This window comes from Salvelinus fontinalis, chromosome 26 (genome assembly GCF_029448725.1).
Source record: "Salvelinus fontinalis isolate EN_2023a chromosome 26, ASM2944872v1, whole genome shotgun sequence".
NCBI classification, from domain to species: domain Eukaryota; kingdom Metazoa; phylum Chordata; class Actinopteri; order Salmoniformes; family Salmonidae; genus Salvelinus; species Salvelinus fontinalis.
Window position 1 is genome coordinate 34143867 of NC_074690.1, and position 18630 is coordinate 34162496.

Here is an 18630-nt window from a genome sequence, read left to right on the forward strand (position 1 = left end):
TTAGCACCAGGTATAAACGAGGCTTGAGTATGGATTATAGTATGTCTTACCCTGTTGGAGGCCTACAGACAGCTGTGGAACTGAACTAGGTTAATCTGGCTCTATTTACTGTATATGTGATATATCATTTGTGATTGACCTTAAGTAGTCATTAAATACTTAATACCCTCTCTTTATCAAGTGTAATGTTCTCAATCTTACGTTAAACTTGATGGATTATCTGGAAATATAAATCAGCATTGTTTGGTGCATCGGTTAATCAATGTAGATCAGATCATCCACCACTACACAACACGTGATATTACAATGCCTCCCTCCATATGGCTTCCTTCAACTACTTGGACCGGTTGTGTAACTGGGGTCTTGGCAATAATATTTGGGGCTAAAGGTAACTTTAAAATCATTGGTCGTGATCCATGGTAACAGCTTAACTGAAACTCACTCATCCCTGTTGCGCCTGCTGGTGCGTAGGGCAGAAAGTTGCAACAAAGGCTCTCCACTTTGGACATCTTCTCCACCGTGCCCCAGCTCTGACATTGACAGGGCTCAGTTTCGACTTTAACAGAAAATAAATGGGCAAATTTTAAATAATTTCCCCACAACAAAAAGCAGAACAAGAAACAACCTTTGAGTCCACTTTATTGAACTGTCGTGTTTTGAAATTTCAAGACAACTGACTGACAGCAATTGTCTAAATACTTAACCCAAGTCCTACAATAAAACTATGATAATAGGAAAGTGCAAAGTTCACTCGTCATTCTAAATAAAGATTAAAATCATGTCATATTTAAACTAATATTCTACAGTACTCTTTTCTAAAATAAGCACGGGGAATTGCTTGTCTTTACATGTGATAATGGAATCTTGTGATGTTCCAACTCAACTCGGATGCAAACACACACACGCCGCAAAAGCATTAAAGAACTAAGTGTCACACATTTCATTATTTTAATAAGGAGAACATTGCAACTCATGAAAGGTAATGTGTTGTATATAAAAAAAAAGAGACTAAATGCATACATAAGCAGACATTCAATTATCAATAAATACATGCATTCTATTATTTTTTTCTCTTACATCAAAATGAAATATTTTCCCTATTGATCAAAACCAAAGTTTTGGTAGTTGACAGCAACCTCAAATAGGAGTTAAACATGTTGGCTTTCGTGGGATAAGTAGTGACTATCTGGAGTAAAATAACACTGCAAAACGTACTAGTTCTTTGCCAAAATGAAGTTACCCATCTGCGTGAACACAGCTAAAGGCAGTGGTGCAAAACAATGGTAATGTAGTAATATTAGGTATCAACGGATTTCCTCCGCTCTCACTTCACTTTCATTAAACTATAAGACATCAGGTCAAAGCGCAAAGATGGTAGAAAGTTACAAAATGAAACTAAAAAATAAAAGCAATTACTCAAGTACGTATGGTCCACTGTTCATAATACATATGTTGACCCCATCTTTGTGTTCAACTTTACTTGACCGGGACTAGATCTAAACTTTTAAAAAAGAAAATGCCATTTACCCAAAGTGCACACAAAAAATCAAATACAAAGAGCTAAATAGAGAGCCTGAGAATTAACTGATAAATATAAATAAACCTCCCCTCTGTTTTACAACCTCCTATTAAAGTAAGTGGGAAATGGTTTAGACTATGATGAAGGACAAGGAAGACTGTCTCCAATCTTATCATAAACTATTAATGCAATATTGACAAGTTAACAGCAGTGGCACAAACACTATTTGAAGAATGTATCCAAATAACTACATTTTTGCCAGTACATTATGCAGCACACTAATGCAATTGTTCAAACCGCTTACTCTGCTGTGCAGCTATTGGCTCAGAAGGATTCACTGTTTCTCCGGGTCCAGAATTGTTCATCGCTACATGTTATGTTCCTATGTCAGTGCGCTTAATGTGCTTAACAGACAAAGAGAAGACAAACAGGCTTGCTAGTAGAACCTAAAATCTTGCAGAGCACACAAGGACTTAATTCCATTAGGAGGCACAACAGGATATACTGAAGGGAAGGAAGTCTCTTAGTTAAAACGGGTGCTGCTGGAAGATGAGTCTTGCAGGGAGTCAGGATAGACAGGTCCTGTAGAGAAGATGGAGAGAAAGAGGATTGATTCCGATGTCTGAGGTTCAGTTAAGTGACGTGTGTTTTGGCATCTCATCTACGGTGGGCAGAAATCAGCAAAGTAGGGGTGCTGCAATGCCTCCTCTGCAGAGATCCTCTGGACAGGATTACACTTCAACAGATTCTAAAAGAAGAAAAAAAGAGAATGCAACTCAAATTTGCGTTTGTACGGAAACATTTCTTGAGCATTCAAGCAGTTTCTAAACCCATACATGCAACATCGCGAAACTTCCGGGAACGCTTGCGAAACAGAACAGGGTATGGGGTTTGAGAAGTACAAAATTCTTCCTTTGTTAGCCAACGTCGCTATGACATCACCAACAAGTGTGATCGAAGATTTCTATTGGAGAAGCAGTTTTAGTCTCGTATCTTCATGGGAGTCCCATACGGCGGCGCACAGTTGGCCCAGCATCGTCCAGGTTAGAGAAGGGTTTGGCCGTCATTGTAAAATAAGAATTTGTTCTTAACTGACTTGCCTAGTTAAATTAATAAAATTCATACTCTACTGTCTTTGATTCAAGTTAGGTTTGGGAAAAAGCCTTGCACTGGCTCCACCTAGTGGTAAGTTGATTTTCCCAGCTAAGCGGTCAACTAGTTACAAACTACACAACTCCAGACACATGCATGTTGTTTTAATGCCACTTGTGTGGGTATTTGTGCAAACCTATGAATTCAGAGCTATACAATAGCAGAGTGAAGGACATTGGATTGTAAATTGATGTTAACATCAAGGGATGGTATAGCGTGATAATACATTGTATACTGAATAATATAAATGGTCAGTTGGGGGGCAATACTAACCTGCAGCAGATCCCGTCCTGTGCTACTGAGTTTGGGGACAACATTCACCAGTGAGGTCGTGGCTGGATACATGGGGTACGGCTGTAGACAAAAAGAACAATAAGGGTAACGGATGTAAACAAACAGCAGCGCAGAACATTTTTGTTCCTTCTCTTAGAGATGAATCTGTGATCTGGAAACTGCCATTAATCTCATAGCTTGTAAATCATATATTCACATTTTTCTGTCAGGCAGTAGAAAACATGAATTTCTATATAATCAACTGTAATTCACAAAATGAGTGGGTTTGACTACCTTGTAGTCTGGGAGCTTTGTCATTGTCTGCCACTGCTCTTCAGTTGGTGTACCCAACAATGTGCCACAACAGCGTTAAGGAATGACTTTCACCACTAAATAGGACTCGTCAAGTTTAGTCATTACAATAGATTCATCTCAACAAAGTGGACCAACTTTAGTTCCTGTGTTTTGTTTCTACATACCACACAACAAATGGACAGTGTGCTGAACTTGGTGGTTAACTATCGAAAACATCTCGGAAAGGATATCTGAAGATCCTCTTCAGCTGGTCGTCGACGTCATTACCCGGGAAAAGGGGCCTTCCAGCGTTTGCCAACTCTAAATAAAAAAATGTATAAAAGTTATTGAAGATTCAAAAAAAGGCAGGAGGCAGACCTGCCAACCTTAAATCATTTTTATAAGTACCACTTCAGCGTGGCGTTGGACCCCATGGCAGCGAGCGTGTGACACCCCCACAGATCAAATCATAGGCAAATGCACCTGTTTTTAGCCTAATAATGATGTTGGCAGAAGACTCCCAGTATGAATGGTAGGCTATAGGCCAGGGCTCTCCAACCCTGTCCCTGGAGAGCTACCATTCTGTAGGTTTTCGTTCCAACCGTTATCTAGTGCCCCTGATTCTAATAATTAGCTGGTTGATAAACTGAATCAGGTTAGTTACAACTGGGGTCAAAACAAAAACCTACAGGAGGCCAGCTCTCCAGGAACAGGGTTGGAGAGTCCGGCTATAGACCGTTATGGGTACTTGGGAATTGGCTGGTCTTCAGTAGCTCACTAGAAAAGTTAATGTCAGTGGCCCCCTCAAGAAGTTAGAGCATTTTGAAAAACCTGTAAAACAAAAACTGTAACTGCCATAAATTATATCAAACAAATGTAGCCAACACAGTTGTCTAGTCAAATACTATTTCCCAACTAGAGTACACATTTTCATTTTAGCCCCGGACAAGCACACCTGATTCAACTTGTCAACTAATCATCCTTCCCTCAATTAGTTGAACCTGGTGAGTTTGTCCGGGGCTACAACAAAAAGGAGGGCTGAAGTTTGGAAACAGTGGTCGAGTATTTCATCCTAAATTAAATTGAGGTCTCAATGACCTCACATTTTTTCTTGGTTAAATTTAGGGGTAATGATTATTCTAATTAATAGGTGTATTTATATTGATGGTCTTGTGAAAATGCAAAGTGACTTCTTAATTTTGTTTGGGGACAAAATTCTAAATTAATTCAATTACTGGATGCAATGTAGTAGTCTGGCTTACTTTAGGCTATTTGGAATATGAAACAACTGAACTAGGCCTATATGAGCTTGTTTCAGGTCTCCATCCCTGACCTCATCCATCAAGTTAGGTCTGACTAATACCATTCATTCAACATGCCGTCATCGTGAACTGACTGGGCTATTACCACATCATTAGCAGCCTACTTTTGACATACAGCTACAGTACCAGTCAAAAGTGTGAACACACATACTCATTCAAGGGTTTTTCTTTATTTTTACTATATTGTAGAATAATAGTGATGACATCAAAACTATGAAATAACACATGGAATCTTGTAGTAACCAAAAAAGTATTAAACAAATCAAAATATGACAGCTTTGCACACTCTTGGCATTCTCTCAACCAGCTTCAACTGGAATGCTTCTCCAACAGTCTCGAAGGAGTTCCCACATATGCTGAGCACTTGTTGGCTGCTTTTCCTTCACTCTGTGGTAAAACTCATCCCAAACCATCTCAATTGGGTTGAGGTAGGGTGATTGTGGAGGCCAGGTCATCTGATGCAGCTCTCCATCACTCTCCTTCTTGGTCAAATAGCCCGTACACAGCACGGAGGTATGTTTTGGGTTATTGTCCTGTTGAAACAAATGATAGTCCCACTAAGCGCAAACGAGATGGGATGGCATATCGCTGCAGAATTCTGTGGTAGCCATGCTGGTTAAGTGTGCCTTGAATGCTAAATAAATCAGTGTCACCATCACACCACCTCCTCCATGCTTCACGGTGGGAACCACACATGAAGAGATCATCCATCCACCTACTCTGCGTCTCAAAGACACAGCTGTTGGAAACAAATCTCAGACCAAAAGGACAGATTTACACCGTTCTAATGTCCATTGCTCGGGTTTCTTGGCCCAAGCAATTGCAAAATAGTTGGGAAGAGATTTGCAATGTACCGATTCCATGGCACACTGTTTATGAATTGACACGCAACACGGCGCCAGATTCAAAACTTTGAATGTTTCTGTTTAAATTATTATACAAAATTCTTGAAACCAATAGAATGTTTAAATATATATATATATATATATATATATATATATATATATATAGGGGATACAATCTTCCCAGCTCTGCAGATTTTGCTGCGAGGAGGCAGAGTCATTAGATAAATTATTTTGGTACTGTCCTTATGCAGCTCGTTTTTGGTCACAGGTCAAGGAATGGCTGAAGAATTGCAACATTTCCCTAGAGCTAATGCAGCAGATAGCAATACTGGGTGATTTGAAAAGTCATAGTCAATCAATAATATAATAATTATTTAGCAAACTTTTCTTTAATTTACAATCTGAGGAAACTATGAGAATAGAAAGGTTCAGTACTTTTGTGAAGCATCACAGCACAGCTGAAAAATATATGGCAAATAGAAATTAAGGGATAGATGGGAGGGGTTGAATGGAGCTGAAGGGACTAATAACAACAAGATAACAAATGTAAAACATACGTGGTCTGTAAAATGTATTTAGGTTTAGAACTTTTGTGAAACAGCAGTTACAAATATATGGCAAATAGAAATCAAATTGGATGGACATCACAAATAGAGGAAGGCCAGGACTAAAAACAAAATATAACTAATGTAAAATAGATTGTGTCTGTAAAATGTGTACAGTATGTATAAGTTGTAAGTTGAAGCCTAAGTGTTATTGATTAGTAGTTTACTCCAATTGGGGGAGGGGTGGTAGGGTTTGCAGGGAATAATAAAGGAAGGTATATTCTAAAAAAACATATGTAGGTACACTACCGTTCAAAAGCTTGAGGTCACTTAGAAATGTCCTTGTTTTTGAAAGAAAAGCACATTTTTGTCCAATAACATCAAATTGATCAGAAATACAGTGTAGACCTTGCTAATGTTGTAAATGACTGTTGTAGCTGGAAACGGCTGATTTTTAATGGAATGTCTACATATGGGTACAGAGGCCCATTATCAGCAACCATCACTCCTGTGTTACAAAGGCATGTTGTGTTAGCTAATCCCAAGTTTATAATTTTAAAAGGCTAATTGATCATTAGAAAAACCTATTGCAATTATGTTAGCACAGCTGAAAACTTATAAAACTGTCCTTCTTTAGACTAGTTGAGTATCAGGAACATTAGGATTTGTGGGTTCGATTACAGGCTCAAATGTCTACACTGTATTTCTGATCAATTTTATGTTATTTTAAAAATGGACAAAAAAAAAGTGCTTTTCTTTCAAAAACAAGGACATTTCTAAGTGACCCCAAACTTCTGAACGGTAGTGTATATATAGGGGACTGGAAATGATACAGACAATTACATTGATGGAAGCAACAATCTATCCGCAATATTAAAGCTGATCCACCCCCTAAAAAAAGTATCTTCTTATTGGTGTCCTTTAGGAGTGGTTTCTTTGCAGCAATTCTAACATGAAGGTCTGATTGACGCAGTCTCATCTGAACAGTTGATGTTGAGATGTGTCTCTTAGTTGAACTCTGTGAAGCATTTACTTGGCCTTCAATCTGAGGTGCAGTTAACTCTAATTAACTTATCCTCTGCAGCAGAGCTCACTTTGGGTCTTCCTTCCTGTGGTGGTCCTCATGAGAGCCAGTTTTATCATAGCACTTGACGGTTTTAACAACTGCACTTGAAGAAACTGTCAAAGTTCTTGAAAGTTTCCGGATTGACTGACCTTGATGTCTTAAAGTAACAATAGACTGTCATTTCTCTTTGCTTATTTGAGCTGTTCTTGCCATAATATGGACTTGGTCTTTTACCCAATAGGGCTATCTTCTGTATACCAACCCTACCTTGTCACAAACACAACTGATTGGCTCAAACGCATTAAGGAAAGAAATTCCACAAATTATCTTTTGACAAGGCAAACCTGTTTATTGAAATGCATTCCAGGTGACTACCTCATTAAGCTGGTTGAGAGAATGCCAAGAGTGTGCAAAGCTGTCAAGGCAAAGGGTGGCTACTTTGAAGAATCTAAAATATATTTTGAATTGTTAAAACACTTTTTTAGTTACTACATGATTCCATAGGTGTTATTTCATAGTTTTGATGTCTTCACTATTATTCTACAATGCAGACAATAGTCAAATAAATGAGTAGGTGTGTCCAAAGTTGACTGGTACTGTATATCAAAGGTCAATTAAGAACTGATTCATTAACATAGGCCTACTAAACTTTCACAGTCCAACATAACCTGTGAAGGATGGTATTAGCGGAACAGCTCTCTGTCATGTCTGTTTCCATCCACGCAGCGATGTGCACAGAACTACCTGAACACTGCACGTTTCCTTGCTTGTCAATGCACTCGTGCCTACTACCGTTGGGGAAATCAAAGCAAGTGTGGGCTAGAAAGTGTTCTCGCTTAGTTGACTAAACTTTGTAGCCAAATACCTTTGTTATAATGACGCCTTAGTTAAAAGCACTAACTACAAAATAATATTGGTTATGTGCTTGCCTAACTTATACAATTTGTTAGTCCATGTATTTGGCAAACAGTTTGTTCAACTTCACAATTTTTTCTACCCTTTTCCTCATACAGCAGTGGTATGCGAAGTGGAGAGATGCCATCCAGCTCGAGGGAGGAAAATAGTACTACAATTACAGGAGCGGAGGGCTAGAGATTATTTCCAAAGATTGTCTATTAGCCTCTTCCTCTGTTTTTTCTCCTCGACTGAGTCCTCTGACTGGTTCTGCTTCAACTTCAGACGGCTGAGTCAAAAACCACAAAGTGCCAACGAGATGCCTCTTTTTGTGTATTTTAGGGTAGTTTTTCATACCAGCATACTTTGACTTCAAATGACGTGCTTGGTACGCAGCAACATGTGTGCAGGTTGGCAGGTCTGCAGAGGCCCCAACTTATTTGAGCGTTATAAACACAGGTATGAACAGACCGTAAGATCATCCCCCTTGAATTCGCATCTCAATTTGAACCTTGACGTTACACATACCTGCAAATATACATCCAGCAGACCACATGTCAATGGAGGTAGAATAAAGCTTAGCACCAAAGAGCACATCTGGGGGCCTATACCACAACGTCACAACCTTCAGAGAGAGAGAGAAGCTTGAGTGTCACCAGTAAGTTAGGCCAGTAATTGTTTGCCAGTATCCCAATGAATCATGTAATTGCATATAAACATGTAGTCAATATCCCACCTCTGCTGAGTAACATCTCACTGGGATTCCAAAGGCTCGAGCCAAGCCAAAGTCAGCCAGCTTCAATTCCCCATTCTAAATTAAGCAAATCATACCACATTGTAGGCTATTTAAAAAGGGAAATACTTTTCTCACTAACTAAGCAACAACATTTCTGTTTCAGCTAAGACAGACATACAGTATACAGCACAATGTGTACTTTAGGACTTTCTAGAACTAGAAATTAAAAACAGTCAACATTCCACTGACTTACCCTGTTGATGAGAAGGTTCTGTGGCTTCAGGTCTCTATGGAGAACATTCCGACTGTGGCAGAAAGCAAGCCCCTTCAACAGCTGGTACATGAATGACTGCACATACAGAAAGTAGGGGAAGACTGAGTTAAGCACAGAGATACAGAAACACAAGCCAGTAATACTACAGTATTCTCACTATCAATTAGAGTCATTGGAGGTATTCTTCTGAGCTATAATTTTGCGATTGCAAAATCAACAATACCCTGCATATTATGCAAGGGCTAGCAAATTTGACCAATCACAGCATTAAAACAGTCAATTCATCACAATATCGCATAAAACTGACTGAAACATAGGGTTAGCAATTTCTACAAAAAGAGGGTTAGCAATTTCAACCAATCACTGCACATTTTACCGCATAATATGGTTCAATCAAGCCACACGTCAACAAACTTTTCCCCTTGTCAGCGCATTTGAAACAAAATAATTACATATTGCCACAAAATCCTGAAGGGACAGTTCTACTGATGGGACATCATTAGAGCCATATTCTGCTCCTTATTTGAATCTCAATTAGGGCCGTGACGATTACGGAATTTGGGGTAACAATTCATTGTCATCAGGGATGCAAACTGGTGAGGGCCCAAAATTGTGACACTTTTTTGTTGTTGCACTGAAACAATCAAAAAATCCCTGCTAGGGGGAAATGCAGATTAACCAATTAAACAACAAAGAATATGATCTACATGATCAGTCTCTGTGTGTAAAATAAAAAGTGGTTCATGTGAACCGAACCCAACTAAAAACTGTAAGGAAAGCAATCCAATGTTATTTGTTGCCTAGACTTTACTGCAAATGACACTCAAGTCTTGAAAAAAACTAAAACAAAACACTAATATTGCAGGTAGCCATGACAGCCTTTATAATAGAATGATTGTGACCACACACACACACACACACACATCTAAATATTGCATTTCGGGGAAAAAACATCCTAACCCTAGGATGCATATGCCGGGTCATGTTTTTTTTGTTGCTGTATTGATCCCCAAAAATGTCATCTAATATTCCAGGAGTTCCTTAAATAATGTGTCTTAATGTTCTAACATCCTAGTTGTGTTTTTTTATTTTTCTTATTTAAGTAAAAAATTGTTTTTTTGCATCAATGTATGTATTTCCTATGGAAATCACTGCATTGCACTCGTCAAACTGACCTTTCTTTTTGCTACAACAATAAAATCCAAGTAATTAATAAAATATTTATGGTGTGATGAAAGAGAGCCATGCCACCACCACTCAGAGCAGCCGGAACCAGAAGAAGAAGTGGCAGCTCTGCCCAAGTGTAAAGGATAGAAAAGTTAGCTGCTGGTGTTCAATGCAACACATCCGTCTGCAAACTTGTGGTTTGTAACAAATGCATGGACTAAGACAGCATAAGTAAGCATCACACACGCACACTTTGTCCCTTTTAGTGTTCATGTTTTCTGAATTCACAATTGTTAGTGTTGTCGTTTATATTGATGATGAACTTTGGATTTTCAAATAAATATTTTGAAATATTATAAAAACATGTTTAAGGTGGTTTTAAAGTGCCTTGCAAAAGTATTCATCCCCCTTGGCGTTTTTCCTATTTTGTTGCATTACAACCTGTAATTTAAAAATTGATTTTTATTTAAATTTAATGTAATGGACAAACACAAAATAGTCCAAATTGGTGAAGTGAAATTCCAAAATTAACTTGTTTCAAGAAATAAAAAAATATGGAAAAGTGGCGTGTGCGTATGTATTCACCCCCTTTGCTATGAAGCCCCTAAATAACTCCTTCCGTGGCCTCCAACTGCTCTTAAACGCTAGTAAAACCACCCGCCCGCCCGACTAACATCACCACCTTGGACGGTTCCGACCTAGAATATGTGGACAACTATAAATACCTAGGTGTCTGGTTAGACTGTAAACTCTCCTTCCAGACTCATATTAAACATCTCCGATCCAAAATCAAATCTAGAATCGGCTTACCCTAGTAAAACTGACTATCCGATCCTCGACTTCGGCGATGTCATCTACAAAATAGATACTCTACTCAGCAAACTGGACGCAGTCTATCACAGTGCCATCCGTTTTGTTACCAAATCACCTTATACCACCCACCACTGCGACCTGTATGCTCTAGTCGGCTGGCCCTCGCTACATATTCAGCGCCAGACACACTGGCTCCAGGTTATCTATAAGTCTATGCTAGGTAAAGCGCCGCCTTATCTCAGTTCACTGGTCACGATAACAACACCCACCCGTAGCACACGTTCCAGCAGGTATATCTCACTAATCATCTCCAAAGTCAACACCTCATTTGGCCGCCTTTCCTTCCAGTTCTCTGCTGCCAGTGACTGGAACGAATTGCAAAAAAATTGCTGAAGTTGGAGACTTTTATTTCCCTCACCAACTTTAAACATCAGCTATCTGAGCAGCTAACCGATCACTGCAGCTGTTCATAGTCCATCATTTCCCACCCAATCTACCTGCCTCATCACCATACTGTTTTTATTTTATTTACTTTTCTGCTCTTTTGCACACCAGTATCTCTACTTGCACATCATCATATGCTCATTTATCACTCCAGTGTTAATCTGCTAAATTGTAATTATTCGCTCCTATGGCCTATTTATTGCCTACCTCCTCATGCCTTTTGCACACACTGTATAGACTTTCTTTTTCTACTGTGTTATTGGCTTGTTTATTGTTTACTCCATGTGTAACTCGGTGTTGTTGTCTGTGTCACACTGCTTTGCTTTATCTTGGCCAGGTCGCAGTTATAAATGAGAACTTGTTCTCAACTAGCTTACCTGGTTAAATAAAGGTGAAAAAAAAATGATCTGGTGCAACCAATTACCTTCAGAAGTCACATAATTTGTAAAAAAATAAATAATATAACCCCTTTATTTAACCAGATAGGCCAGTTGAGAACAAGTTCTAACTTACAACTGCAACCTGGCCAAGATAAAGCAAAGCAGTGCGACAAAAACAACACAGAGTTACACACAAACAAACGTACAGTCAATAACACAAAATAAAAATCTTTGTACAGTGTGTGCCAATGTAGAAGTAGAAATAAAGTCCATGATCACATGATCTCAGTATATATACACACGTTCTGAAAAGCCCCAGAGTGTGCAACACCAGTAAGCAAGGGGCAACACCAAGAAAACACCACCATGAAGACCAAGGAGCACTCCAAACAGGTCAGGGACAAAGTTGTGGAGAAGTACAGATCAGAGTTGGGTTATATTAAAAAAAATATCAGAAACTTTGAACATCCCACAGAGCACCATTAAATCCATTATTTAAAAAATGGAAAGAATATGGCACCACAACAAACCTGCCAAGAGAGTGATGAGAGTGATGTCATAAGGTGAATGCACCAATTTGTAAGTCGCTCTTGATAAGAGCGTCTGCTAAATGACTTAAATGTAATGTAATGTAAATGAGTGCCGCCCACCGAAACTCACGGACCAGGTAAGGAGGGCATTAACCAGCGGCAACGAAGAGGACCAAAGACAACCCTGAAGGAGCTGCAAAGCTCCACAGCGGAGATTGGAGAATCTGTCCATTTGACCACTTTAAGCCATACACGCCACAGAGTTGGGCTTCACGGAAGAGCAGTCAGAAAAAAAACATTGCTTTCCCCATTGGCAGGGACTGGGAAACTGGTCAGAATTGAAGGAATGACGGATGGTGCTAAATACAGGGAAATTCTTGAGGGAAACCTGTTTCAGTCTTCCAGAGATTAAAGACTGGGACGGAGGTTCACCTTCCAGCAGGACAATGACCCAAAGCATACTGCTAAAGCAACACTTGAGTGGTTTAAGGGGAAACATTTAAATGTCTTGGAATGGCCTAGTCAAATCCCAGACCTCAATCCAATTGAGAATCTTTGGTATGACTTAAAGATTGCTGTACACCAGCAGAACCCATCCAACTTGAAGGAGCTGGAGCAGTTTTGCCTTGAAGAATGGGCAAAAATCCCAGTGACTGGATGTGCCAAGCTTATAGAGAAAACCACAAGAGTCTTGCAGCTGTAATTGCTGCAAAAGGTGGCTCTACAAAGTACTGACTTGGGGGGGGAGGGGGGGGGGTGAAAAGTTATGTACGCTCAATCTCTGTTTTTTTGTGTTATTTCTTGTTTGTTTCACAATAAAAAAGATTTTGCATCTTCAAAGTGGTAGGCATGTTGTGTAAATCAAATGATACAAAACACCCAAATAAATCTATTATAATTCCAGGTTGTAAGGCAACAAAATAGGATAAATGTCAAGGGGGAGGAATACTTTCGCAAGCCACTGTATTTTGTTCTTCACACTAAAAGGTTGAATGTGAAACTTTGTAAGATGGATTGTAAGAAAAAGATGCTAATATTTTCAATAGCTGTTATGAATATTCATACTATATTATCATTGAAATGTGTATCAAACTGTTGAAGAGCGACTAAAAACATTTCAAACAAAATAATTATCGATAGGTACAAATCACTTAAAATAATTATGTTCCACAAAATTGATAATATTTTAGACCCATATAAATAAAACAGATATTACATTATGGGGTCATTTTGACCCGGCATATCCATTCGTGGGACGCCATGTTTACTCTGCATCCTAGGGTTAAAGTAGAAATATAATGAAAATAACAGGCATTCTGTTTGCTCTATTATAGTGGCCACTATAGTAGACATCGAATAAGTGCACAAGGCTACATGTGTGCAAACCCCCCCCCCCCACTCACACAAGTGTTACTGTCAAGTTCAACACAACAAAAGCAATATCTTTGGGCTACACTGCACATTATTACACTGTACACCTTCTGCCTGCGGACATCAGTTCTACAATGTGCCAGCAGAGCATGATACCCTTTGTTGGCACAATCTCTTTCAGGCAGCAAGTACACCAGTGGCATTCCCACTTTTTATCCACTTTATTGAAAGAGGGAAAGTGTGTGGCGTTTCTTTCACTTCTATTGGCATCCAGCATAATAAGCCAGGCCCCAGCTCCACTTGATCCCTGAATCCACTTGTTTAATAAGCAACGCCTCATTTTCACCTATTTCTCTCATTCTGAAAATTAACCACATAGAGGGAAAACATTAGTTCACAGATAGTTAGTTCGCTAGGTAACATTCACAGATGGCCAGGGTCCAGTGAGCAACTACCGCGCTATAACTTGATGATCAGTGTTGTGCCGAAAATCTCCCCCCTGCCAGAATCCCCCCCCCCCCCCCCTTTCGCAGGCAAGAAAATGGCATTGCTCAAACCCCCCTTCTAACTTCCTTAATTTTGTGGCTCGAGTCAAATACTTTGTGGCACACACACTACTGGTCAACATGAGCTACCAAAATTATTCATAAGTGTGCCAGCCTTGCAGTCCCACGAAAGAAGGGGGGGGGATTTCAGCAGGCAAGAAAATGACCTTGCCTACATTCTTCCCCCCACCTCCTAATTTCCTTAATTTCGTGGCTAGAGTCAAATACTTTCTATAGAACAAACTTCACGTCAGGATAGGAAACCAAAATTAATAATTAACGTATGCGTGTTATATTAAACATAGAATGTAGGCAAGCAATAAACATTTCAGAGCAACTACAAGTCGAATAAGACATGGGAGAGATGATGAATTTTGGCAAAGAGATTTATTTATAGACTAATACACTTGAAACAGATAGCCAAACCAAAAACTGCAGACATTACTAATGCCTCCCCCGCAATCAAACCGACTAACGTGATCAGAAAACTCAACTAGCAAGCAAGTTGCAGCAATGAAAAACTGAGTGCATGCACGTTCACGCGAGGGGGGGGATTCTCGGCACAACACCGGCGAGGAGTCGTATACCAGTTAATACTATAGCAAATTGGTTAGGTTACTAACGTTAGCTCATCTGATGTTGTAACGTTAGCTGTCTGACTATATTAGCCAGTTAATTTTCACACAAACTGAATTATTTGATCTGCTCATTACGTCACCTATTTTGGCCTCAAAACAGCGAATTTCACCTAAAGGTCACTAGTTTGCATCCCTGTGTCAAGCAAATGGACATGGTTATTGTCATAACTGTCATTTTTGTAGAAAAGTATTTCGAGCTTGTCATGGATCATAATGCATCTTAGAAAATGATCTACAACACAGCTTTGTTAACATCTCGGTTTAAAAAAACAATTTTTTTTTTTTTTTACGGTTATTGTTGGTTACACGATAATTGTGCCAGGACCTAATAGCAATGACTCACCTTGACCGTTTCTGGATCTAGGTCTCCATTGCAGCTGTCAAAGTACTTCTTTAGATCCTGTGGTTGTAAAAGTCACAAGTTCTATAAGCAACATTACATTTCTTCTCATCATATCAAACTAGTGAAAAGTACAAAACCCTTATAGTTGTACCTGCGGTCACATCTACTTTAAAATGGTCAGTCAAGTCTATTGGTAAATTGTCATAACTACAAACTCCTCTTTATACAATAATGTAATCTGCATACATCTGGCAACCAAGCAACCCTCACCTGATCACAAAATTCAAACACCAATGTTAACTTCTTGTCACTGTGCAGAACATCATGCAACCTAGGGAAAACCAAATTAATTGTCAATTAAACTCTTCGCATAGCTAGATATTTAATCTAATGCTAATTATAGCACGCTTGAAAAGTAACTTACTACTACTTACTGAGTCAGGCCGGTCTAACTATACTATGGCATAAATACATTTAGCTAGCTATGTATTTTCAGAATTTGACCAATTTCACTTCAGACCTACCTCACAATGTTTTTATGCTTCAGTTCTTTCAGGAGGCAAATTTCTCGCAGGGCAGAACTTGGGACCCCCTACAAGAAACAAGGGGTGTAATCATTAGCCAAACAGCTGCTAAAACATAATTTTAGTTGGGTCCCTCCGTGGCACTGTAAAAATACTTGCAGTCATAAGCAGGTGACAAAGTGGTGTCATTTGAAAACTCGAGTCCTATCAAACAGACCAGTAAACATGTCACACCTGCAGTGGTGTCTCTTGGTGTTTACCTGCAGTGGGAGCTCTCTTCGGGCTTGATGCTGTGTGTGTGAAACGTTTTGCAACAGAATCTGCTTTATGAATACGCCCTAGCGTACAGCAGTAACCAAATTGAGACATCAAAAAATATGCTAACCAGTTGGACAGCAAGCTAAAGTAGCTGTATTTGTAGTCTCAAAAATGCCTACCTCATCGTCGTCATCCAATCTCACTCTTTTCAAAGCCACGATTTCATGCGTTTCTCTGTTTTTTGCTTTGAAAACAGTTCCATATGTACCTGGAGAAAGAAATCACAACGTTCGCTAACTAGCTTGACTGAATGGGCTGTGTTAATTAGCAAGGTAGCTAGCTAACTTGCCCAGGACTGGGCTAACTACTTTCATTATTTACATAGAATAATGAAAAGCTAACTAGCAGCTAACTTCAACGAATTTAACTAGATTCCGACGAATATAAATTGTGTTACATCTTTTTATAGATACGTCAACATATTTCTAGCTAACTAGCTATATTCTGTTAGCACGCAAGCTAACGCGTCAGACAACTAGCTACTAGTAATGTAGGTAACTAACGTTAGCTAAATGTTGTCGGTGTAACATATGCTTGCTGCTAACGTTAGTAAATACTACCAAATATCTAAACACTATCGAACGTGTCACTTAGCAATGACTTGTCATTTAAAATTACGGATATGATGGCTGCTAACATTACTATTAGCTAGCTATTATTATTATTAGCTAGTAGCAGTCATAGCAATGCTAACGGAAAACATTATCAGCAAGAGAAATCCTGGTAAAGAAACAGACACTTACCCTCTCCAATCTTTTCAAGCTTTTCATACTTCTGCATATTTTGTCAATAAAACTAGTCTTTAACTAGCTAACTAGTGAAAAGCAGCCCCAGGGTTTGGGGATATTTGTGATACGCGTTAGCTAGCTGTTCTCAGCTACAATGATGCTGCTACATGGGCATCTAAAGGCCAGATTATGAACTGCATGCAAAATCGTCCATTCCCAGTCAAAAATTATTATTAAGAACCTGTTTCACTGTCATTCTCATGTGGTCAATCAGAAATGTTTAATAAAAAGCAATACTCAATTTTGTTGCAATGTTCCCTCCTGAATAAATCCCCAATCAGAGGTCCAGTTAAACAGCCTGTTTAAATCCGGTTCTAAGAAGCCTGTTAATGGATTTAGCTAGCCTAGATCCACCATTTTCACATCGTATTATCTGTTCAGACAATGATCATTATACATGCCCCCCTCAAATTCTTGCTAAATTTACTGATATATACAGGTCAGGTCCAAGTAACCCTTTTAAAACCACAATCACATACTGTATTGTACGGTTAGTATTCTCTTCCTATTAAGAGCACATGAGCACTTGCAATTTCTGCAGCCTCGGGGCACAATAAAATATGATCGCGTTTGTCCACCCATACATTTGGCTTGTATAAAATGGAATTTGACATTGGACCATTAAACTAAAGCAACATTATACACTTTACAACATCAAACTATTCACAAAAGTACATTACGGCAAGTATTTTCAGTTCACATTGTAGGTCTAGTTTTGTGCTATTTCAAAGTCAGGGCTGACAACTTTTGAAGAAAGCTTGGAGTCAGTTTTGCCATGTGAATTTCATTGCCCCCTGACACAATCCCTAGATGGTGGACTGGGGGTCCTCCCCCAGGAAGATTTTACTGTTTTAAAGCTAATTTCCTGCAATTCTACGTATTTTTCCATGGCTAAGGCCTATGACCAGGGTGTATTCAGGATGCTTTGAACATTAAATGAACACCCAATATTCAACGACTTTGTTACTTTTAGGTTTTTGGGTGAAATGTAAAGTATGCTAATATTTTTTTAACATATTTTTTAGGTGGTTTGACACTTTATTCATACAGTAATGAAATGAGATCGGGAGACAAGCAAAATGCTAGAAACATGGAGACGTTTGGAAGTATGGATTGATCCCTGTTCTCAGTTGGAAAGTTGTATGTGACACGTGCCGGGGAGTGTTACCACTACGCCAAGTCTCTGCACAGGACATTTTTATATTGATGGCAGTGGGTAACCACATCATAGATTACAGTTTCCTTGTCCATAGACTGCTTTCAAGGTAAGGACACCAAGATTTTATATTTTGTCAGTTGGGTGAACTCTATCTTTACAATAGGGATGGAAGAAAATCCTGCTTGCTTTCCAGAAGGGTTGGCCATCTCTGATCTATGTTTCCCAAGTGCTGGATGTTTGAAAATGTTCATGTTATAACAATTAATTTCACCCAACCTTCAAAAAATATCTAATGAATATCTATATTCAGATGGTTTAAAGATCCTTGCCATCAACTTACTCTACATAGACAAAAAATGATGTGTTTATGAGTTGTGAGTCCCCCTACCATCTCTGCCTAGCATGTGCACAATACTAAAATGTCAAAAAATTATATTTGATTGCTGGAGCATTTAATATCCAATGCTTATTTGTATGACTTATCTTATTCAAAACTGTCCATGAACGGCTCCAAAAATACATTGCCTCATATAATATAAGTACTCATATATAAGTACAGTGCATTCGGAAAGTATTCAGACCCCTTGACTTTTTCCATATTTTGTTACAATACAGCCTTTTTCTAAAAATGGTTAAATTGTTTTTTTCCCTCATCAATCTACACACAACACCCCATAATGACAAAGTGAA

The 18630-nt window shown here is 38.9% G+C and overlaps 1 protein-coding gene across 2 annotated transcripts; it reads right to left on the bottom strand.

The window, feature by feature from the left end:
• Positions 1-622: 622 nt before the first annotated feature.
• LOC129824160 (cyclin-dependent kinase 5) lies at positions 623-18510 on the bottom strand. Of its 2 annotated transcripts, none has more exons than XM_055883580.1 (12): positions 17261-18510; positions 16113-16201; positions 15676-15743; positions 15422-15482; positions 15152-15208; positions 8900-8995; positions 8647-8721; positions 8439-8535; positions 3488-3559; positions 3239-3297; positions 2945-3025; positions 623-2267 (listed from the first exon to the last, which is right to left on the bottom strand). In XM_055883580.1, exons 1-12 carry the CDS (start codon positions 17361-17363, stop codon positions 2181-2183), a joined length of 945 nt encoding a protein of 314 aa, XP_055739555.1. In that variant the 5' UTR covers positions 17364-18510; the 3' UTR covers positions 623-2180. The 2 variants fall into 2 exon arrangements, with proteins under 2 accessions (XP_055739555.1, XP_055739556.1); XM_055883581.1 differs by lacking the exon at positions 17261-18510 and adding an exon at positions 16737-17254.
• Between the last annotated feature and the right edge of the window lie 120 nt (positions 18511-18630).

Coding starts and splice junctions, on each gene's coding strand:
- LOC129824160 (XM_055883580.1), bottom strand. CDS start 17,363: ATGGGTGGACAAACGCGATCATATTTTATTGTGCCCCGAGGCTGCAGA. Junction 15,744..16,112: donor GATTGGATGACGACGATGAG/GTAGGCATTTTT, acceptor TGTTTCTTGTAG/GGGGTCCCAAGTTCTGCCCT. Junction 3,026..3,238: donor CAAAGCTCCCAGACTACAAG/GTAGTCAAACCC, acceptor TTTTGTCTACAG/CCGTACCCCATGTATCCAGC.